Source organism: Anser anser (genome assembly GCF_964211835.1).
Source record: "Anser anser genome assembly, chromosome: 13".
Taxonomy (NCBI): domain Eukaryota; kingdom Metazoa; phylum Chordata; class Aves; order Anseriformes; family Anatidae; genus Anser; species Anser anser.
Window position 1 is genome coordinate 22,239,422 of NC_139734.1, and position 22,787 is coordinate 22,262,208.

Here is a 22,787-nt window from a genome sequence, read left to right on the forward strand (position 1 = left end):
TATTCTCCCATTTGGGTAAGAAGAACGCACAAAGTAACAGTAAATGGCACAAAATAAGAAGGGGAGCCTTCCAGAGATGGCGGAAGATGCATTGAAAACATCAACTATGAACAAGTTTTCAACTCCTGAAAAGCTCAGCTGTGCTGGACATTGCAGATTCTTGTGCTATTTGAATGGCCAGAAACGAACCCGAGGTTGACCCCTTCCTGCATACAACCCAGCGACCGGCTTGGACCAGTGGAGACCAAGCCCAGTGCCGGGTGGGATTTGTGGAGGACCACAGCAACCGCCCTGGGGTTGGTACAGTTCAACCCACTTTGAATTCATACCTCAGATTAATCCCAAAGTGTCCACAAGCACACGAGATGTGCCAGAGAAGGCAACTGCCCACGGCAGTGCAGGACCATCCTGACATCTTTTGCTGGTTGTATTCTGTGGTGCCAGTTTTGGCAAATTCAGTCATTAGACCATCATAAAATGACAAAATCATATTTTTAAGAACATAAGCAGTTCATTTACTTATAAGAATAACACATCTGCACATAACACTAATTCACAAATGACTGTATAAGTACAAGTTTAGGTCTTGGAGGGGAGCGGGGGGCAGTGGAAATCACTATTCCTGAGTAGTTCAAGCATTAGTGCAATAATTTTCAGATTTCAAAAATCATTCTTCAGCAAGTATTTTAGAAGTAACATTCAGCCGTAGCGATTTATTGGCAGAACACGTGAGTGAGTGCACAGGTGTGCAGAAGAGCTGGCCAAAGAATTCTGCTTAATTTATGTGCAAACAATTATGTTATGGCGTTAGCATGGGGGAAAAAGAAAACTAGGATTCTGTAAGAAATAACCCAACTCCTTTCAATCTGAAAGTGCCTGCATTCTGCAAGGACAGCAGAAATGTAAGAAAATAAGAATAATCTTTACTTGTTCATTCTTAGGATAGAACTGGGAAAAGGCAAAATAATCACCACAGGGATCCTCTAAGTGTAAAATATGCATAGTAACATGTTTCCAACTAGGCTAGCATGAAAATTTTAAACTTAATCCACCCTACAAGTCTGATTTTTACCTACAGCAATTTTTAAAATAATATCCAAGGCTTGGTATTACCACCGAGATGCTCGGGAGGCTGGGGTGGAACCAAGAGGCACACCCTGGCCTCTGCACCCCTCCAAGCCCGACAGCCCGGCCTCAGGTGCCAGCCTGCTCTCCTTATCTCACACACAGGGCTTTTGGTTCTGGACAGAAGTGCCAAAAATTCCCCTCAAAACCCCGCTGCACTTTCGGAGGGTGGACGTGGCCTGAGGGCAAACCGCGAGCTGACGGCTGTAAATACAGACTGCTGCTGAAAGTCATTTCACTGGGGCGAGAAGGGCAGCGGAAGGGAAACGCTTGCACAAACAAACAACGTGCACGTGCCCTCGCGTGCTTTTATCGAGCAATTGAAGAAGGAGACAAGGTTTATCACCACCACTGCTCAGCCTAGACATCGCCACCTGAGTCAGAGCTTTACAGGCCCGAGAGCCACCGTGCGCGGCACGAGGCCTGAGGGCTGAGTGCCACACAGGGCCCGCAGCATGCTTCGACGGCAGAATCAACCAAAAACGGATAGAGCTGCCTGGAAACAGCATCCTCCCAGCCAGGCTGCAGGCTCCACTGCCTCCGATGGAACAAAACCAGTTTTTAAATGTGACAAAGTCCCTTCAAAATATTCGTTTCCAGCTGCAGAATGGATCCACGCTGCTGCCATGGGCTGGGGGCAGCTGGTAATACCACGCTGCCAGTAAAAGAGAAGTGCGGGCAGTCCTTGGAAAGGGCCGAGGTAGACCGTGCCCAGAAGACTTAACAGCTACGTCAAGAATCTGATTTCTTTTTTCTTTTATTTTTTTAAAGGTGCAAACCTCAGAGCAAAACAGACGAAGGGATAAGGGCCCTCCAAGGCCCTTTGAGACTAAGGGCCTCAAACCCACGGTTTTCACAGCACGGGCTATGTTAGCACCCCTCAGAATGGACCCTGGGGCCACCACGGAGGGTGAACCCACCCATGAGCCAACGCAGTGTCCCACAGGGCTGTCCAGACCCCCCCTGCATTCTGTTGCTCTTCAATGGACCTTTCCCTAAAGTACATTTAATCGGTGCTTTTCCCTTCCAACCAAACACTTCAATAGCATCAACATTTAACATGGGTCCATTTTTGGGCAAGGCCAAAAATAAAAACCAGGGAAGAATTTTTGGAACAGCGATAACTGCAACTCAATCTTGGAGAGGTAAGGCATATTTCATGTTCAGATGTCATAGACTAACATTTAACGCTAACAGCGTCATTTGCCCTTCGGCTGGAAGAAAGGCATGTAAGCAACCTTGACTAAACTAAAATTTCCCCATTGCAAAGCATTTCTGCCAGTAATCACAATTTTAGTATCATGTTTCTTATGCCCTTCTTTGTACAACAACCCTCTAAGACCATTCTTAGAAACGATGCATTATTACTCGGTGTTATACATGCCAGTGTTAACAGAGCACTCCAGGTGTAGTTTGGACCAACTTCAATCTCAGTAGCTTTATCTATCGTGAAAATTAATATTGAAAGAAAAGGAAACAGCTGGATCAGAACAAGTGTTACCGCTTTACAACCTGAAAGATTAATATTGATTTTGCATGGGACAGTGCCTCCATTTCTCACAAATGCACTTTTGCTTCATTCTCCAAGCACAGAGACTTTTTTTAAAACAAACTCTCTAGCTACACTTGGCCTCATTTTAATTACCTTTTAAATGCCAAGTAGTCAAACAAAGAGCAAAAATAATTTGTTATCTTGAAGCTGCATCTGCTCACAAAACCTTCAGTGTTTTTCTGTTGCTATTGTTCTGGGGTTTGGGGTTTTCGAGAAAGCGTATTTAATGATGGCAAAATTGCTAGGTAAATATGTCAATGAGACCTTTCCTTTCAGTCATAGCCTCGGGGCATGGTTCCTGTTCACAACATAAAAATTTGCACTATTTGCCAGATTTGATACAACAAATGCGGATCCAGCAGAAGATACCTGTCGTTGCTTTTGTAGATCAACAGCAGGAATATTTAACCAGTTAAGTACCTGATTCAGGCGTCATTTGAAGCTGCCCAGATGTTTGACTGAGAGCTGACCAAAAATTCGACTTCCCCAGCCGCCCCCGCTGACTGTCGTTATCAGGGTTACCATTTAGAAGACTCATTTTCCAGCAGCTTTGAGCCAGGAACCACCAAGCCCCGAGAAGCACACAGTGCTCCAGGCGGGGGACACCAGCCCGGGGACTTTGCTCCAAGCGCAGCCGCAGCCACCCATACGTGGCCGTGCCTGGTCTGTTGTAACAGCAGGTATCCACAAGTGCAGGGTGACAGCGTCAGTGAACTGTGAAACGTCTTGGTTACGCAGGAACTGCTTCCTCAGAGCTAGTTAATACGTTAGCCAAAATTCCTCCTTGCATACTTGGTTAGCATAGGAGAACTCAAGTTACTCCAGGCTCGATGCAGCCCTCAGCAGTGGGTCTGCAAAGGGACCCGAGGGGGCAAGGAGATGGAGGAGAGGGGCTGGGGTTTCACCGAGCTTGGGAGGCATCCCTAGGAGCACGCTGAACAGAAAAGCCTACCTCTCCTCTCACTTCCAAACATCCCCGTTTTTCTGAAAAGAGAGCGAAAAACAGACTGACAGACTAGGGAGGAAAGAGTTGACAGCTATTTGCTATATCTAGCGTAATTTTCCTTGGCAAATTCAGGCTGTTGTTAGAAATGTGCGCCAGACACTTGGATCAGCAGAGCTGAGCCTGCAGGAGCAATGCTTTGTATTTAACACTTGAAGACCTCAACTTCCGAGATCTTATCCTACCATTTCATACCAGCAAACGCATGAAGACAGCACATATGGAACTGACTAAGACGCTTGATGCAAGGACTATAAATTGTCCAAGTTCTGCAGCCGCACATCAGAGTGCTAACAACAACTGTGCAGTACACATTTGTTTGAAGTCGGAGCCTGCTTTTATTACAGGCATGCTGCTTTCGGCTTCAGAGCCGCGCACTGGCTGCTGCTCCCCGCTACGTGACTTCGCTGACGCTTGCGGCATTTGCAGATAGCGTGCGGCCGAGGGAGCGCGGCGCGGCCCCGGCACCCGGCTTCGGTGCGCTGGGCACCCCGGCACATGGGCGATGCCAGGGGCAGAGCTGCTCAACACGATTAAATTGCAGACACCGACACAAGCACAAGACTCTCCAGCTCCTCAGAAAATGCCACCACGCGCACACCACTGCTGCCCGGTAGCATTTCTGGCAGCACGAGGTTTGGTGCTTCTCATTGATCCGGTGTCTCACCAGACATAAACCCAAGCAAGGCTTGTGTTGAGCCTCCAAAGGCCCTCACAGTTGACCTGTTGAAGGCTTTAAAGAGCATTATCTTTGTTCTCAATGCTTTCACCAAATGCATTTAGCTGCAAGAGCCATTATCAACATACCTTAAGCAAGCTGAAATCAGACTCCTTCAGAAATCTGGTACCTCTGGCTGCATCCCTGCAAAATCTTCTGACTATTAGCCTGGCAGGGATCGACCAGTTATATTATTATTTTGTTTTGTTTCTACTTATCTTTTTTTTTTTTTAAATTATCATGGTAATTACTACATTGTGATGCAATTTGTCTGTAGAAATGGAGTTCGAGCCAAACAGCATCCTAACTGATCGTCATCTCTCACATGACAATAAACTGACGCAAAGTTGCAATGCTTTCCTTCAGGTTTTGGAGAATTACATGCGAATAACTCACCCCACCATTTCACCACACAGCAGTCTCAAGAGCTCCCATTAGCACTGTCAAGGATTTGGCTGGAAAATTGTGGAGCCCTAATTAATGCCGCAGAGATAATATAATCAGATTAAATTTTAATCTCGTCAGCGTGACTAAGCCCAGCAGGAGGAGGCGGCCACAGGAGCCTGCCGTTCCTCTCCTCGCCCAGCAGCTGCCATCACCCCAGGTACCAAAACCACCCTCGCACAGGACCGCACGCCTGGCAGAGCCAAGCCCGCGGGTGCTGTCGCCCGTCCTTCGTTTGTCTCCCTGCAGGAAAACTGGTCGACGGCTTTGCCCTGCAGGCTGTGGAGCCCACGATTTCAAGTTCTAACGGGGGACAAAAACCAGAAGGCTCACATTATGCCAGTGACCAAGAAACCAAGACCTGCATGCTCTTCAGCCATGATCATAATTGTGATGGAAACTTCCTTCACGTTCATGCTGATTTCTAGGGGCTCCTGCTCCTCTGCAGCACCCAGAGGAATTTCAAGCTGACCTAGAAATAGCGTGTTAGTAATGAAGAACTATTAAGACCATGCCCTTGCTGTCTCCTTCCTCCCAGCTGAAGTTAGACATGACTTTGGAGTTGCACATGACACCCCCTGGGTGTCCAGGACCAGTGCTGCACCTCCCCGTGAAGCAGGCAGTTCTGCTGCTGCAGTTCCATCTGGAATTCATACGGTTCCAGTACTCCATTGCTGCCTTTGCAAACACAGCACCTGAAAGTTAATTCTACTGCTCAAGTCTGAATGCATTCATTTGAACCCAACGAGCTCACGTTTCATTTTATTACTAAATACAGTAATTTTTCCTTTGTAAAGATTTAGTCAGTCTGGATTCAATACTCAAGTTTTAGGAAACAAACACTAGTACAACTTCAGAGAAAGGGCCTCATGGCCACCTGAATACTACGCTGTGTCACAAGCAAGCCATCATCAGTCACGGGAGCAGCAGAAAAAACCCATGTTGTTAGAGCAACACCCGTTAGATCTTGTCCAGAACAAAAACACACAGAAAATAAAGTCACACCTTCCTTGGAAGTAGAGATTAAAGAGTCACGAGCACATATAAACATCAAAACCACTTTAAAATTCCACAAGAATGGCATTTTTATATTGTGCTGCTGTTAGCTGCGGTCAGCAAGCATGATCAGAACTTCTCCAGCCCAGCCACCGCAAGGGAGACAGCAAGGAGATGGAAGTACAACCGATTTGAGCATATAAACCATAAAAATGCATGCTAACTCAATTTAAGACATTGTGCTCTTTTATACCGAATAACACTAAAAAAGAACCCAAATCACATGAAGGTACTTTAAGCTATAAAACTTTCTCGTAAAAAGGGAAAAAGCCTATAAGCAACTTAGAAATTCTTTAAAAATGAAGTGATGCATCAATAAAAAGTGACCTGTAAAAGCAAGCACATTATGAGATTTGAGTTTCATGTTTAGTTGAGTTTTTTTTTTAAACCTTAATCACTGAAAATATATATATACACGTGTATTTTAGAATAAAATGTTGATGCTGCATTTACAAGCAGGCGAGCTGCTGCAGACGGGCAGCAGCCAGGTAGCTCTCACTGGAGAGCAAGGTCCAGCCTCGTGCAACATAACTGACCTCGAAATCGTGCAGAGCAGCTTTCTCTGAATTCAAGCCCACAGCTGCATGGCCTGCCAGCTCCTCCTGCACACGCTCCCGTCTTTGTCCTCAAGCAAAAGATGGCAGCACCGCTTCTACTGAAGAACGAGCTCGAGTCTTAGCACAGCATCAGTAAAAGCTAAGACCTGCTGCAAAGTCCAACAGTGGCTTATTTAATTTTTTGCTAAAGAAAGATGAGAGAACTCCTCGGTGAACACGCACAAGGTTTGGAAGGGAAGCAGGCCAAAGGGAAGAGGTTGGTGTGTGTCATCTGTGAGCAAGGGAAGGACTCTATCGTCCCATGAGCTTTGCTACCAAACTTTAGCTGGTGGCACTGCTGTGATCCTCCGTATTTACAATAATACAAAGATAAGGAAAACAAAAAATAAAAGAATGCCACCTCCTCCAAGAACCTGAGCAACACCACGACAGTGCTCAGGTGCTATAAGCTTTCCCAAAAAGAAAACTTCGCCACTAGAAAGAACACCAAAATAAAGCGATTTTTGGTTACTCAGTATTATGCAACAGGCTTAGCACTTTTTCCCCTACTTAAAAAAGAAAAAAAAAAGAAAAAAGTAGAAAAAAAGCAGAAGCAGCAGCCAGCAGACGCACAGCTCCTGGCTACGCAGCGTTGGTGCCCACCCCACAGCCAGGAGCGTTCGTGCCCGGTTTGCTGAAGCCTCCAAGCCTGCTTCTCACTGCGTCTTAGAACAGCTCCCAGCTCGGGGACGCTGCCCTGCAGGGAGCACAGAGGGGCCAGGCGGCGGACCCAGCGAGAACAGCAGCGAGATGCTGGGGGCAGGCACGGCCCAGACAGGATCCTGGGCACACAGCAAGTTGCGAGGAGCAGAAACACAGGCACAGCAGCACCAGGACGGCTGCGCTTCTCACGGGGGCTTCTTCCCACGCTCGAGAGCGAGCCCTGCGCAGCCCAGGGGGCTGGGCACGCATTTGGAGGTCAGAGCTGCTCCTTTCAGCAACAGGAGAAATAGTGCAGACACGGTTAAGAACGGAACTGCAACCAATATAAACTCAAAAAATAACGTCATGGGTTTGTTATCCGAGGATGCCAAGAAATGAAGATGATAATTCACATTAAAGCAGAACTCCAGGCCAGCAATAAAGACGTTGCTAAAAAGAAGATACAATATTCATTGAAAAAGGACAACAGATACCTTTCAACTCCATCATTCACCAGCAACGAGAAGAGGCCTCCCTTCGACCTTCAGCAGAAAAATGCCCCCACGATTTACTTGGAGACCCGGAGATAGCCCAGCTTCTTCCCACGCCCCGGGCCAGGAGGACGGCGGGTCCCCAGGGCCAGGAGCTAGTGATGCTGCACAAACAAGCACCAGCAAGCCCAGCCGCAGCCAGGAGCAGCCAATTTGGTTCATTATCACTAAAAAGGTAGCAACAGCTGCAGTTAAAAACCAGCTACTCTCTCTCCACATTTTCACCCTGCTCTCTCTCGGTACGCCTCATCAATTGCAAATCCAGCAATTCAGATTTTGCTCTCCTTTTTCTGCCTGGGTATGTTTAATGGGAACAAGAATTAAAGCTTTCCAGACAGAAACAGCACCCCTCCTAACTCTTGCATCGCCAAGTCTCCCAAACCCTGATGAGGATCCAGGTGGACAGGGGGCAATGGGTCAAATGCACTAAGAGCCAGAACGAAAGAATCCTGCAACAGCAGCAAGGAAAAAAAAATCTCCTTTATCAACGCGAGTTGTTTTTTCAGCTCGGTGTCACAGCAAGGTGGCACAGCAAGAGCTGTAAATGATTTACCGGTTTTCCTACCCCAGAAAAAGTTAAGGAAAAGCGCCGGTGAAGGCCAGCGGCAGCACTGCAGGAGGCTGAAGGACACACTCGCTCCAAACCCTAGGCCAGGGCCCCGCAGGCCAGGAGCACTGCTCCCAGCTCTCGTTTGGCAATGCCGACGGGGGGAGCCCAGCACCTCAGGGCCGTAAGCTGCAATTCGCAGTAAGCTGCATTTATGCCTTCAAATTCTTGGGCTTCCCTTCAGCCGCAGAAAGCAAGCTGACGGGGTATTCGCTGCATACCTGGATGCATTACGTTATTTTACCTTACGTGATCCCCATTCCCCACTGGGGCTACCCCTAAAATAAGGGGGGGAGAGAGGGCGGAAGAGCATCTTCTGGTGCACGGATGCCCCAGCAGGCGTTTGTCCCATCTCTGCCCCAGTTTCAACCAATTAATTGTTATTATTATTTTTAAACACACAGAAAACCATGCCTACAACGCAGCGCTCACTGTGATGGGGTGAAGAACACCGGCTGGGATGAGACCCCAAAGCCCAGGGACAGCATTTTCCTGAGATGGGCACACCTCGCTGCTGCAGAGGCTGCTGCTGGCTGCTGCACAGCCCCCCCTCCTCGGCAGGGCAGTGCGGCCGCGGCGAGGAATCTGCGCTTCTGCCTGTGCCACACGGGACCGCAGAGCTGTTACCCGCTCCAGAGGTGGATTTTCCATCGAGCGATGGCTTAACAAACTACTTCGCCGTCTTCCTCCCTCTGCCTTGTTATGTGCCTGGAGAGAGATTTAAAGCACAGAGGTGAAATGAATTGCAAAGGCGGGATGAATGGGAGCCAAACAAAGGCTGCGCACAGGGACAGCCACAGGGACAGCGGCGCACCAGCACCCATTGCCGGAGGGCGATGCGGCATTTAACCCTGCTTTGTGACTGATGAGCTGCTAAGGCTCTGCGAGCTATTGGCACATCCTGCCTCTTGTAAAGGGGGGAGGAAACAGCAGAGAAAAGAAGGGCCTGGTGTTGTAAAGTGACATTTGCCATCACTTCAGTGGCTCGGTCTATTGTGATCTTTGCCCGAATTTAACACGTATTTAGGCCGTGCCCCGCAGCATCCCGCTGCGCCCCGCAGCATCCCGCTGCAAGGCCACGCGAACCCCGCTGCTGCAGAGCCACAAAACACCCGCAACCCTGCGCCACGCGCGGCAAAACCGTGCCCTGCAACACCTGCTGCAACGCCGCGCCACGCACAAAACCACGCAAAGCCATGCCAAAGCCATCCAAACACACACACGCTGCTGCAACGCCACGCCACGCCGCACCCCGCAAAGCCTGCCGGCGTGACACCGTGCAAGGCCCGCTGCTGCAAAGCCACGCAACGCCGGCGTGCCCGCAGCACAGGCGAGCTTCCCACGGCTGCTTCCACGCGTTTACTTCTCCCGAATGAGCCTGACCAAGAAGAAAGCGCTGCGGGCACAGGGCTCGGCTTTGCATGGCATTCCTCTCCCCCCACGCAAAGACAGGAGGCACTGCGCTGAGCTAAATGGCTTGCAGATCTACAGATCCTTGCGAGTCGCTGCTCTGCTCCTCCTGCTGCGCGAGCCATTTACGAGGAAGTGCGGAGCGCACTGGGGAGAGCCGAGCTGCAGCCGAGGTGCAGCTTTAGTCAGAGGATGCTGGCACTTGCCATTTGGAACGCATTACAGCACTGGCATTTCATCAATACAATCTCGCATATTTAGTACTTTGCACTTACAACAGAATTTTATTTGGCCTTATGGAAAGAGCTCATTTTAATATCCCCACATCTGTTAGTAATTATTTCTGTTATAGTAGCGTTCAGGCCCAACTGGCATCAGCACCATTAGCATACAAAAACAGTTCGTTTCCCCAAGAGTTTAACAAGAGAGCACTTACAACTGCAACATGTAAAAGTCTAGGCAGGAGTTTTATTTTCCTAACCTATAAAGACAGTTAACTATTTTAAAATTACATCCAAATCTCGCTGTAATTTGTATTTGTGCACAATGAATTCTGACAGATCACATCTTCAGAGATGCACTTACCACTTATTGCGGGGAATTTGTTTACTGCTCTGCACTGGCAGAAACCCCTCAGCCTCTCGCATACGGGTTACCTTTTGCAGCCAGACACCTCTAAAAAAATAACATCCTCTTAAGTGTTGAAAGATATTAAAATACAAAGTCATTAACATATAATAAGAGTGGATTGAGAGCTTTGCATGCTCTGAGGTTCTCAGGGCTTGGCTTCGAGTCAAGAAAAATATATTGGATTAGTATGAGAGCAAAATTAGGACTGTGTGCAGTTTAATTAGCATTACAAGATACTACATGTGTATGGAAGAGCAGGGAAGATTTATAGTATTATGCGGTAAGAAAAACAACATTAAAAGGTTAAAATACTATCACAGTTTGATAAAGCGCTTTGTGTTGTATCTGAGCCGAGACCTGACCAAGCTCTTGGCTACTCCCGTGCTCACGTTTCTGTTTCCTACAATACATCAGGCACCTCCGTGATCCCAAGCGTTTCCTCTTTTCCTTCCCGCGCATCACCGAGTGCTCTCCACGCTTGTCCCCCATCTACTTTTCCTGTGCTCTTGGCTGGAGTAGGGAGGAGAAAAAAAAAAAAAAAGTTTCCTATTGTGCTGCACAGTTATCAGTTGTTTTCCAGCACCCGTCCCCCCTGACGTGCGCTGGGAGGCAGGAGAGCTGGCACGGTCCTACTGACGGCTTCCCCGAGGCGTGAGCCTGCTGGGCTGAGCAGCTGGGCAGTGATGACATCCAGCAGCCCGAGGCTCAGCCAAAAAGCAAAACCTGCGCTCGGCGTCGTGCGAGAGTCAGCGAGCAACCAGCACAAACAGAAGACGGCGTGTCCGCCTAACCTGCTTGGCACGGGGCAACAAGGGGGAACGAACGGCACCGAAGAGGCACGGTACGTCTGTCAATAAGCAAGCTCGTTGGCGCTGAAGCCCCAGCACGCCCCCAGCCTCACGCAGAGCACGCGCGAGGCGCACGCGGCACGCCCGGCACCCGCTCTCCTTCTCCTGACGCCGTGCACGATTTTCTTCGTAAAGAACTGGAGCTTATGGATCCGTGCCAGGTTCTGCACAGAATATTCCTAGGCATAGTAGCACGAATATGTTTTCTATTTGATATCAGGCGATCACGCTACGCGCCTCTCCCCCCGGCACACCCCCCAAACCTCACGCAACCTCAGGCATGTCGTTCCCCCCGCCGAGGGAAGGGCACTATTAAAACGTGCATGAAGGTTACCAAAGGCATGGAGCGCTATTAGCCAGATAGCGCGCTGTGGTCTACCCTTTACTGTCATGTACAAGCTTCCTTCGGCGACAATTAGGATTGCCAAGTGTAATTCGAGGGAAAACAAACCATTAAACACGTCCTTAAACAGGACCGCTCTGTCGCACGGCCGTGCTCTAGCTCTCTGCAGATCCATGGCACACCAGCACGGCCTCTTGGCTCGGGATGTGGGAGCCAGGCACGCAGGTGGGTTTGGGACATGATGACGGATGGAGACGTTTGTGAAGCAGCTTTAATGGCTTCTAGGCCACACGACAGCTTGCTGTACAAATCATACCTGCACTCCGGGGCTGGAATTGAGACAAGGAGCAAAATAACTGGTATTTCGCATAGGTGAGGCAATGACACCGAGGCACCCTCAAGCCATCAGAGGTCAAGCGAGCTTTTCTGTGCAGTTCCCCACTCGCACACAACTCTGGAGGGCACCAGCAGCCCGTCCGTCCCAGCACCATGCTTCCGACCTGGTGCGTCCCAGGACGGGGCAGGGAACAAACCCCAGGGGACACCTCCAGGACACCCCTCCTTCTTTACCTGCGTCCCATCTATTTGTGACCGCTCTGGCAACTTGGCCACAGGAGCTCAAGGTTTAAATCGCCAAATACAAAGAGCCAACAGCTCAAAGAATAAAACGCTCGGTGGTAACAGGTCCCTCTTCTGAGGGCACTCGTAGGTCCTGCAGGTTTACGATCAGTAAGGAAAGACAAAAAGTGTTCAGGTCACGTATTTTCAGTCCCGTGCGCACCTTGTACTTTAAGTCACCGGCACGAGCAGCGACTGGGAGCTCCTGGCATGGGATGGCCTGGAGCGTGACCGTGCTGGTGGCCGCAGGCTGTGTGCCCTCCTACAGCACTGGTCCTGGCACGCAGCGAGCTCCTGTGGCTGTGCCCAGGGCCCAGCCGCCTCGTCAGAGGGCTCCGTGCGCATCCATCGAGTCGCTGCTCAGCACCTTTCTGGCCTGACTCCGCGGCAGCCCCGAGCAGCCAGCCTCCCTTCACACACGCCTCCAGGGCTAGCTTGGCCTGGCACAGCTGGTGGGTGTCTGACCGCACTCCAGGCAGGCTCTGGCAGTTTTTGTGCCCGCCTCAGGACACCCGTTTGGCCCTGCGCTGGCCTCAGGTGAGCATCCCCAGGAACGCGGCGCAAGGCACAGTGCCTCGGGGGGCGCTCACCGGGCCCCTGCCGCAGCCTCGGGCAAGGCCGGAGCTCCGAGCAGCCCGGCCCTCGGCCTCCCACCCTAACAGCTACGCCACAGCACCTTCCTCGTCACAGCCCACGTCCAAACCGGCACACATTGTTTTGGGATTCGGCCCGGGGTGTCCCGACGCTGAAGGGCCCGGTGCCCCCACCCGTCCTCCCGCGAGGAGCTGGCACCAGCACGGGGTCGGATCCTGCGCCGCCCGCAGCCGCTTGTCGCCGACACTCGGGATCCAGCAGGTTCCTCTGAAAAGGCAGCGCTCAGCCACCGCAACGGAGATTTCCTGACAACACAACATCGCCCGGATCAGGCACAGAAGTTTTACCAGGCTGCGTGTGGTACCCTGCCGCCCGCTCCCTGCCACGGAGCCATTAACGAAGCGCCTGCCAAACTCTAACGAGCGCACTGACAGACCCGCTTTGTGCTCCACGAGCACACCCATCCGCGGAGATGATTTGTATCTTGTAATGCCAGCCGGGGCCCAACGCACCATGACAGCAGCGCGGCCGCCACCCAGCCCAGCTCGCCGCCGCGCCTCGGAGCGGCAGCCATCGAAGAGTCAATGAATTAAAGCGGCATTAACGAACTTTTAATCTAGAAGCCAAACTGATGATGCAACGCTCTGCAGCTTCTGGGACAAAGATGTGAACTACAATGCCTCAACCTCTGCCATGAAAAATTGCCCTTGTATCTTAAATTAGTTACATATTTGAATACCCTGTAAGATAGGAAAGCAGAACGTTATCGAGCTGCCAAATCTCGCTCCTGTCATGAGGTCATTTCTGGCACGCCGCCAGCGAGGCTTCTGCCAAAATATCTGCGCTGACCATCGCTCCCCGGCCTCCCCCTCCCTCCCGCCTCGGGTCACAAAGGAAGAAAATAAAATAAAAGGGGGGTCAGGGAGGGGAAGGGCTTTAAAGCAGCTCGCACGAGCGCTGCGGCACATGCGGCGCTTACTCTGCTTCTTCGCTGACCGTCCCAAGGAGCGGCGGAGGGAGGGCTCGCGGGGTCGCAGCCCGCAGCCCGTCAGGACGCTGAAGCCCCCCGCTGCACGCCCCGACCCGTGGGGAGCGGTGTCACCGATCACAGCCCCCCCCGGTACCCCTCCAAAATGCTCACTGAGTCATTCCTGCTTCAGTTGTGCTGACTTGTGCCTCGGGACACGTTTGCATGGGATTGCACTCTGGGTTTAACAGCAGCGCAGTCTGGCTGCTGGGGTTTGGAAAGCAGCTAGGAATCCTACACGCACTGCGAGGTTTCTAGCACCGTAATTAACTTTTAGGGGAAAGCTGTTTGCAAACACCTCGCCTCATTGCTGCAATCAGGAAATGGGTACACTAATGAAACGCTGCAACGCTGAAGGCTGGGGTTTTTCAGCCGTACACAGACTCAAGCAAACGGCAACGCAGAACAGTCAGCGAGAATCGGGGGAGAAACAATGCCACAAGTAACATTAATTCCACGGTGTCAGTGCGTGCGCTTCCAAGCAGGCAGCTTTCGGGGCCGGCAGCTGGGCTGCAAACTGCGCGCTGCCCATTGCGCCCAGAGCTCTGCCTGCTCCCACTACCAGGAAACTTTCTCTCGCGACCGACTACTTCAACATGTCTGCAAGAATCCTTCCTCTTGCGCCTGACAGGGCAGATGTAAAATAAATAAATTAATAATTAGCATTACCTTATCTGGAGTCTGTCAGCTGTGGAGAGCAGCATTTGGATCTCGGCACACATTCGGAGACAAATTATCTAACGCCGTAATTTATGAATGCCTCAGCTATTCACTCTGGTATTTCATTAAACACGCGCTGGAAAGAAGAGCTCTGAAGCCCGAGCAGATTTAGCATGATAACGCGAAAGGAACTCCAGCCGCATGCTATTACAAGGCAATCCAAGAACTCAGACATGACATCGAGCGGCTCAGGCTCACTTTACGTTGACACCGCTTAAGTAACAAAGGGCAGGGGAGATGACCTGAGAGCGCGGGTTCTCCCAGTTCGGCGGCTGCTCGGGGTTCGTTTCGGGGAGCCGGAGCCCCAGAGGGGCTGCGGGCAGCCCGCCGGCCCTGCGTGCGGCCACGGAGGCCGAGCAGCGGCTCGCTCGCCCCGGGGCCGTGCGGGAGGGCGCGTTCCCAGGCCGGTGGCTCAGCGCACGCCGGATCTGTGCAGCCCCCGGTGCTGATGGCTGGGGGCTGCCCTACGCACCGGGGGGCGACGGGGCAGCGGACCCCTGCACCGGGGCGCCCGAGGGCGGCTGGGGGGGGGGGAGAAGCACGCCGGGTGCGCGCGGAGAGCCCGCCGCGGTCGCGGTGGCGGAGTCGCGGTGGCGGGGCTCGGCGGCAGGTGGAGCGCGGTGCGCCCCGGGGGGGCTGCCCTCCCGGAGCGCCGCCGGCGCCCCCCGCCCCCCCCCGGCGACAAGTGCTCGGCCCCGGGCCCCCCGGCACCCACCTGCTGCTGCTGCTGCCGCCGCTCGGCGCCCTCGGGCGGCCGCTGCGGGCGCGCTGCGGGCGGAGCCGCGGGCGGTGCGGCCGCGGTGCCATCGCGGCGCGGCGGGGCGGCGGGCTGCGGGCCCCGCTCGCGGCGCAGCTCGGAGCGCAGCTCCAGGTAGCAGCCCAGCGTCAGGACGTGCAGCGCCAGCGACAGCGCGAAGAAGCCGAGGAAGAGCCGCCAGCTGCTGCCGCCGCCGCCTCCTCCTCCTCCTTCTCCTCCTCCGCCGCCGCCGCCGCCGCTGCAGGCGCAGCCCCCGCGGGCCGCCTCCCCCCTGCGCTCCGCGCCCATGGCCGGCGGTCCGAGCGGCGAGGCGCCCAGCCGCTACTGCTCCATGCTCGGCCGGGCCGTGCCGCGCCGTGCCGAGCCGCGCCGAGCCGCCCCGTGCCGTGCCGTGCCGGGCCGGGCCGCCGGGGGCTGCGCGGCCGGGGCCGCCCCAGCGCCCCACCAGCGGGCGGGGCTCGGCGGCGGGGAGGGGCGGCGGGGGGGGGGGGCGGGGGGGCGGGGGGGGGGCTGCTCCGCCCCGACCGGCCTCGGAGCGCGGCTCGGCTCGGCACAGCGGAGGGCGCGGCGGGGGGGTGCTGGGGGCACGGGGGGGTGGGATGGGGTGGGATGGGGTGGGATGGGATGGGATGGGATGGGATAGAATAGAATAGAATAGAATAGAATAGAATAGAATAGAATAGAATAGAATAGAATAGAATAGAATAGAATAGAATAGAATAGAATAGAATAGAATAGAATAGAATAGAATAGAATAGAATAGAATTAGAATAGAATTAGAATTAGAATAGAATTAGTATTAGAATAGAAAAGAAAAAGGAAAAAAAAGAAAAAAGAAAAGAGGAAAAGAAAAGAAAAAAAGGAAAAGAAAGGAAAAGAAGAAAGGAAAGGAAAGGAAAGGAAAGGAAAGGAAAGGAAAGGAAAGGAAAGGAAAGGAAAGGAAAGGAAAGGAAAGGAAAGGAAAGGAAAGGAAAGGAAAGGAAAGGAAAGGAAAGGAAAAAGAAAAGAAAAGAAAAAAGGAAAGAAAAGGAAAGAAAAGGAAAGAAAAGGAAAGAAAAGGAAAGAAAAAAGAAAAGAAGGGATGGGGTCAAACAGACTGGGCTAGTATAAAATGGAATGGAATAGTATAGAAGGGAATGAATGCATCATCCTAATCCTGCAAAGGATGGACAGACTTGATGTTCCGTTCCAGGTACATTTTAGAGTGCAGAAATTAAAACTCAGTGATGGAGATCACATCTGCTTGGGCAAGTTCCTCTTCTGCATGAGCCAGCGTGGTGGTTGAGATCGGCCGGTCAAGGTGTGGTAACAGTCTTGGATGTTTTTGGGTAGACCTGCGTGGTGCCAGGAGTTGGATTCAACGATCCTTATGGGTCCCTTCCAGCTCGGGATATTCTGTGATTCTGTGAAATGGAGCAGTATGGGATGGGATGGAGTGGAATCACAGGGTCACAGTCATGAAATCACTGAATGGTGTGGGCTGGAAGGGAGCTCAAAGCCCACCCGCTGTCCCCAGAGAGCAGAGCCCCTCTGCTCTCCGCGGGAGGAAGCTGCAGGCCACCAGGAGGCCTCTCCTGATCTTCTGCAGGCTGGGCAAACCCCGGGACCTCAGCCACTCACTCCTTGCCCTCAGACCCTTCAGCTTTGGTGCCTAGCTCAGAAGGGGCCTACAAAGATCACCAAGTCCAGCTGCCTGACTGCTTCCAAAGTCAGGGCTAACTGCGGGCTAACTTTAAGCGTGTTATCAAGGGCATTGCCCAAATGCCTCCTGAGCACTGCCCGGCACCGGGCACCTCGCTGGGAAGCCTGTGCCAGTGTCTCAACACCCTCGTGGTGAAGAAACCACTTCTGGGCCTCCTCCTCTGCAGACCAGAGGGACCAGGTGCCCTCCAGCCCTCCCACCGGCCTTGTTGTGCTCCTCTGGATGCTCTCAAGTAACTCAATGCCCTTTTCGTGTTTCGTGTTCCCTTTTGAGAGGGAAGACTTCAAGAAAGCAGGCGAGTAAATGACGAGTTCGGGTCGCTTTACGTGCCTGAGAATACAGGCGGCGGGGGAGGACACTGAAGGAGTTGCCAGTTCCCTGCCGGAATTGGAGCCATGGCACATCTGCAGACCATCCCGATGCAGAAACAAGATAGAAAGAATAGTATGAGATCAGCTTGGTCATCTCAGAGACAATAAGGAACACGCACAGAAAGTATAAATCAGGCCACTTCCTAACGCTGCGCGTAAAAGAATAGCACGAGCGTGTGGGGACACAGCTGGAGGGAGCGAGGCTGTGACAGCGGGGGAGCGCAAGGACAAACGGCAAGTGGCAGAGATAAGGAACGCCGCCAGGGAGGTCAGCAAACAAGGAGAGAAAAAGCAGGTGGGGGGGGGCTCTTCTCAGCAAGGAGCAATGTGAACAGCCGAAGTGGAAGTCAGCAGAAGGTTTGGGACTATTCCAGTAGGAAATTGATTTATTATTGTTATTATTTTTTAATGAGGTTTCAGGCAGCTGCTAACAGCAGCAGCAGGTGAGGTGAGGGAGGGAAGGTGGAGGGTAAATGAGCGTTTCTGTGAATAGCTGGGCCCAATGAAGACAATGTTTTAGCCAAATCGTTATCAGCTGCTTTGTCATTATCCTGCCTTCACATTGCTTTCAGGCTCCCTTGCCTAGCAGGGGAGATGGGGGGAGGAAGGCAAGAAGTGGTGGTGGGGCACAGGAGACTGCTGCAATGAGCACAGGCACCTCTGGGCACAGCTTACAGATAGCTGCCAGTCAAGGTGTCAGGAGAATCTCTGTAAAAGTCTTCCCAGTTCCTATCACCAACGAGTGGTTTCACTTGGTGATGGAATGGAGAGAGCCATTGCCAAGTTTCTGTATGGTGCCTCCACAAAACAGGCTGCAAGCGAGTCGGGAGACAGGGTTAGCAGCAATCTTAACAAAGAGGAGAGCTGGCCTGAAGAAAATAGGATGAAATTTAAAAAAAAGAAAGAGCACAGAAGTGTTCATGCACACCAGAACGAGCGGTGAGTGGGCACGGGGTGAGGCACGTGTGGCTAGGTGGCACTGCTGCAGGACGCTTCTGTTGGTTTTGGTGGATCTGATAAAGAACCTGGACCAGCAGAGAGATGCTGCTGCAGAAGTGGGCGTCCCAGCAGGACCGTCATCTGCAGGACACGTGAAGTAGCCCTGGCTTCAGGTCCCCATGGGTCCAGGTGCCTGTGCTCTGTTATCCTGTAGGCAGGGCGAGCTTTTTGCGAGGAGCCCTTTCCAGCAAAAAGCCTTCCAAGCACTGGAACACATTGCCTGAGAGTTTGTGGGGTCTTCAGCACTCAGTATTTTGCAGATTATGGCTATAAAGAATACTGCGGTTACTGTTTATGCTGCCTTTGGGGAGGTGGATGAGCTAGATGACCTCTTTGTAGTCCATCCTAGACTTATTTTACTGCAATAAGGATTTTTGATTTTTTTTTAAGTTCTGTGTAATAGTCATGGAATTACATGAGAGTCTCTGTTTTCATTTAAGAGAGAAATGTTTCCCTAATATTTGTGTAGAAAAAACTGGAAGCATTAACCAGCGCCAACCCTAACAACTGAAGAGCAAAAAGCAAATAAAAGCAAGTGGGCCCTCTTTGTACAAAATTCTGCAATTATTTTGGGATCATTTATAATTATTTGAACACTTATGGTTGTTATTGTTTTTCAAGATCCAAACTGTTTAAAAACAATCTTACATTGACTTACTCAGACTTGCAATAGCCTAGCTCTATTTCAACAGTAATTTATGTTACTTTTAAGATGATTTTTAGAGGTCAAGGCAGCCCTCAAGTCCCGAAAATGCTTTGTACTCTGTGTTCTTAGGGCCTAAAGAGAGATCTGTGCTGCAAATGTCTTAATCCCAAGCTACACAGGTGGGTCAATCAGCTGTTAATATTAACCATTTGTAAGAAGTGAGTTTTCCGTCTCCACTGGGATCTCATTAGGGACATTCACCAAATCCTGAGAACAAAGTACTCAAACCTCCTGGAGCAGGTCATCATACAAAATCCTCCCAATTAAACATAAATCGCACCTGATGATAATAATTAATCTGTCATCCCAGACCAGAGAGAGGTCCTCACACTTTGACTGTGTGGCACTGGCCCATTCCCACAAGCTGAGACTTTACCCTTTCTCTAATACTTTAATTTCTCTCGTACTAAGCCTTGCTGTCAGCTTCAGGCTTAGGTGAGAGCACGTGGTGGAGAGCCTGCCCTTGCCATGGGTGTTTCCTTTCTGAGCCATGAGCCCTCTTCCTCTGCTGAAGGCAGCCACTGCCCTTTCTTTTACAGGTTTCATCGCCTTTTTCTGAGTCATCCCGGATGCACTCAGTTGTACGAATGGAGAACCTCGAAGGTTTAAGTTGTCTTCTGTAGCCCGGCCTCAGAGCTCTGAGGAGTCCCAGTCCAGGAGAGGACGGTGGGCAGAAAAGCCTCGCATTCATCACAGAGCCTTTGCTCTGATGCAGAAACGACAGTGATCCTTAATGCTTTGGACTGGCTGATCAAAGGCAGGGTCCACAATAGGGAAATAACAGTTCTTTTTAATCAGAAAAGAGCATTGCTACACGGGGAAGAGGTTCCCCCCACCCAAATTTTGCCTCTTTATATCTGCTGGAATTGATTGGGTCCAGCTGCCCCTGCTTTTTTTCCCCCTTGAACAATGGAGAGAAATCTAGGAAAAAAGGAAACATTACAAAAATAAAGGCATTGTTCCTTCCAGATCGAGCTGTGCGACAAACTCCTCTGGAGGACGGGTCGGGGCTGAAAGGAGGAAGGACGCGCAGAGGCGATGTCTCTGGTGCTGGGGGGCTTTTCCTCTCAACTGCTGAGCTTGCTGGTTTTCCCAGCCCACGGGTAAGCCAGCCTTCGTGTCCCAGCAGCACTGAAATGAGCAGCAAGAGGAGGAACCTGCTGCAGCAACTTGTTGGATCGGATGGGAACAGCCCTCTGAGCACAACTCAGGGCACTTTCGGGGCAGAGCCAGTGCCCGCTGCTGTGTGTGTTTAACGGATTAGTGAATCTCCTGGAAGCACGATGCAAATAAGGTTTTAGCCCATTTGCCATTTACATTTTGGCAACAGCTGTAATATTTGCAGCAGCAATAGAGTAGGTTTTAACATGCGTGACCTAAAAGCTTTGGAATTCATGACTTTCCTTTGAGGAAAGCTCCACTAAATTGCAGGAAAGCCATCTCTTTTACTCTCTATGATGTTAGCAACGTTAATGCAATGCAGTCTCCTGAAACCTGACATCATAGCATGCCGAGAACGTGTCCTCAGATATGTTTATAAGCCCTTAGGACAAAGGATCCTGACTTTTATAGAGCCTTCATACATCGGTGCAGCTACAGATACTCTTCAGCGAGGGCTGGGTTTTCTTATAGGCAGTCATTTAAGATTGCATTTGCAACCACTACGAGCTCTGCCTCTGCAGCCACGGTAGCTGTATGCAACTGCGGCCGTGGGTGCACGGATCGAACAACACATCTGCGTTAGAAGAGCAACGCGTAGGAGCAGTTGTGTTCGTGGGGTTGCAGTCTTCCTGAGATCTGATTACGAGGTTTTGAGGTTTTCTCTCTCTCAGGGCATCACTATCTGTCTCCGATCGTTTGTCTGTCACCCTCATCTGACTTATGAGCTCTTACAGCTGCCATTTAAAGCACAGCTGCGGAGCTTCCTCGACCCACCCTGCCCCAGGACCATCCCGTTCCCCACCTGGCTGCAGTCACTGCGGAAGACCTCAGCCTCCGAGTCTCACCCCAAAACTCTCGGGGGCTGAGATGTGCAAGGCAGAGCACCATCAGAAACCACTCGATATTACAGTGACAGCTCAGCAGCCGCCACATTTTAAGCCTGAACTATTTTTTTCTGCAGTGTGCAGTTTCACTCGGGGTCTCATTTTAAATCATGAGATATGAAAAAAGGAAAAGTAGGAGCCACCACCGTTTATTGACAGAAATTTTTGAGATGCCCTAATAATTATCAATATGTAGTAACAACAACAAAAAGGTAGGCTTGGGCTTATGTATGCTTGTGTCCTTTTTACAGAGGGAAAAAAAATGTTTACTGACCAGCTGTGCTTATTTTCACACGTTCTTCCTCCTATACCCCTGCCTTCTAAGAATTATCAGCAAGTGGAAATCCAGCTTCCTGCAGAGACTTTGCTTTGCTTTCTGTTTTAAAGGAAGATGGAGGCCTAATTGCTCAGCCAGCTTTGCTATTTCATCCCATTACGGAGCATACGAGGGGGAAGTTTGGCCAAAGAATGCTAAGTTAAGCCTAAACACAGCTTCTTCTAGAGAGGGTAACTAGGATGTTGCTCTTGGTTCTGTTGCATGTTTATTTATATGTTATTTGGTGATAATGAAAAACAAATGTTCGGAATCTATTCAGTTCTTAAACTTTTATAGACTTATTGTCTTTATTTTCAACTGTGCAACCGTCTCTCAGCCTCCCCCTCCCTCAGACACATGGAACTGCAGTCGGTGACCAGCGTCAGCTGTTCTCTTACTCATCCTGGCTCGAACAATGATATTCCACACCACATTATACAACACCCCGGTACTCGCTGCCTCATCGCCCCCAACCCCTCGGCTCCCCACATCACAGGTCGCGCAGGCCGGCGGGCGGCGGAGGATTCCTGCTCCTTATTGTCCTTGAGCGCCGGCTTCAGGACTCATTGTTGCGAATGAAAGGGGATAGGATCTTTGCCTCCAGGAACATACGTGTTACGTGACAGGCACCCTCTCAGAAAGCCCACAGCCTGGTTTGCTCCTCGCCTGTGTGGGTAACGCCCGTCACCAGCAGCCCACGGGGAAGCAGGAGCGTTCAGCAAGGCTTCGCGTGTCTCAAGGAGGGACCAAGAGGTGGGCACTCCTCTCCTCTGCCCACTGCCAGGAGCTTTCCCAGCATCTCTGCCCCTAAGATGTTTGCTTGACCTGGCCCTGGATTTGGTGTTCCTGGGCAGAAAAGACCCCCTCGGTTTGGGCAGGAGGTCCCTGAGCAGACCCTTTCCCACTCGGCAGCTCCCTGCGAGCAGAAGCAGACGGGTCTCACAGCACATTTTGTTCGTACCGGGGCTCAAACTGTGGCCCCGCTACATCTGCAAGTGATTTCGGTCATTTGATATTTGTCTCTGCTAATGTATGGCACTAACTACCTCTTTGAAGAAGCAGTCCTGATTAAATTATTACCCACAGAATGCAAGTCTCCAAATGCAGAGAAGCACGAGTCAAGGAGGCTGGAATAGGCACAAAGCAAAGGCGAGAGGGTTTCCAGCACACGCCCCATTGGATTTGCCTCTGACAAAGGGTTGAAGCCAGGGCTACAACCTGCTCCGTGCAGAAGTGTGTTTCCTTGTGCCAGCTCCATCTGCCCCCCAGCCCCCCGTGAGGAGCACTCATCCTGCCCTTCCCCAGGCAGATCCCCACCTGCAGCCACATCTGATGGGTGCACACCACGTATCTGGACTGATGGTGCATCATCACTACCTCTAAAGCACCCTAAAGCCCTGGCTTTGA

The 22,787-nt window shown here is 51.4% G+C and overlaps 1 protein-coding gene and 1 long non-coding RNA gene across 7 annotated transcripts in view; one reads left to right on the forward strand and one right to left on the reverse strand.

Moving 5' to 3' along the window:
* The window catches only part of EDA (ectodysplasin A), a 76,383-nt gene extending 60,732 nt beyond the window's left edge, over positions 1 to 15,651 (reverse strand). For 2 of the 6 annotated variants that reach the window (XM_083796892.1, XM_083796891.1), the window contains exon 1: positions 15,200 to 15,650. In XM_083796892.1, coding sequence (XP_083653018.1) covers positions 15,200 to 15,529 — 330 coding nt within the window. In that variant the 5' untranslated portion in view covers positions 15,530 to 15,650. Of the gene's footprint in view, positions 1 to 8,801; positions 9,303 to 15,199 lie in introns of those variants that run through there. The other 4 variants (XM_083796890.1, XM_083796888.1, XM_083796889.1 and 1 more) reach the window with 4 other exon arrangements.
* A 199-nt stretch (positions 15,652 to 15,850) lies between these two features.
* Positions 15,851 to 20,902, forward strand: LOC310880738. Its single transcript, XR_014571874.1, has 2 exons — positions 15,851 to 19,454; positions 19,559 to 20,902. It is a non-coding gene; the product is annotated as an uncharacterized lncRNA (long non-coding RNA).
* Positions 20,903 to 22,787: the final 1,885 nt, after the last annotated feature.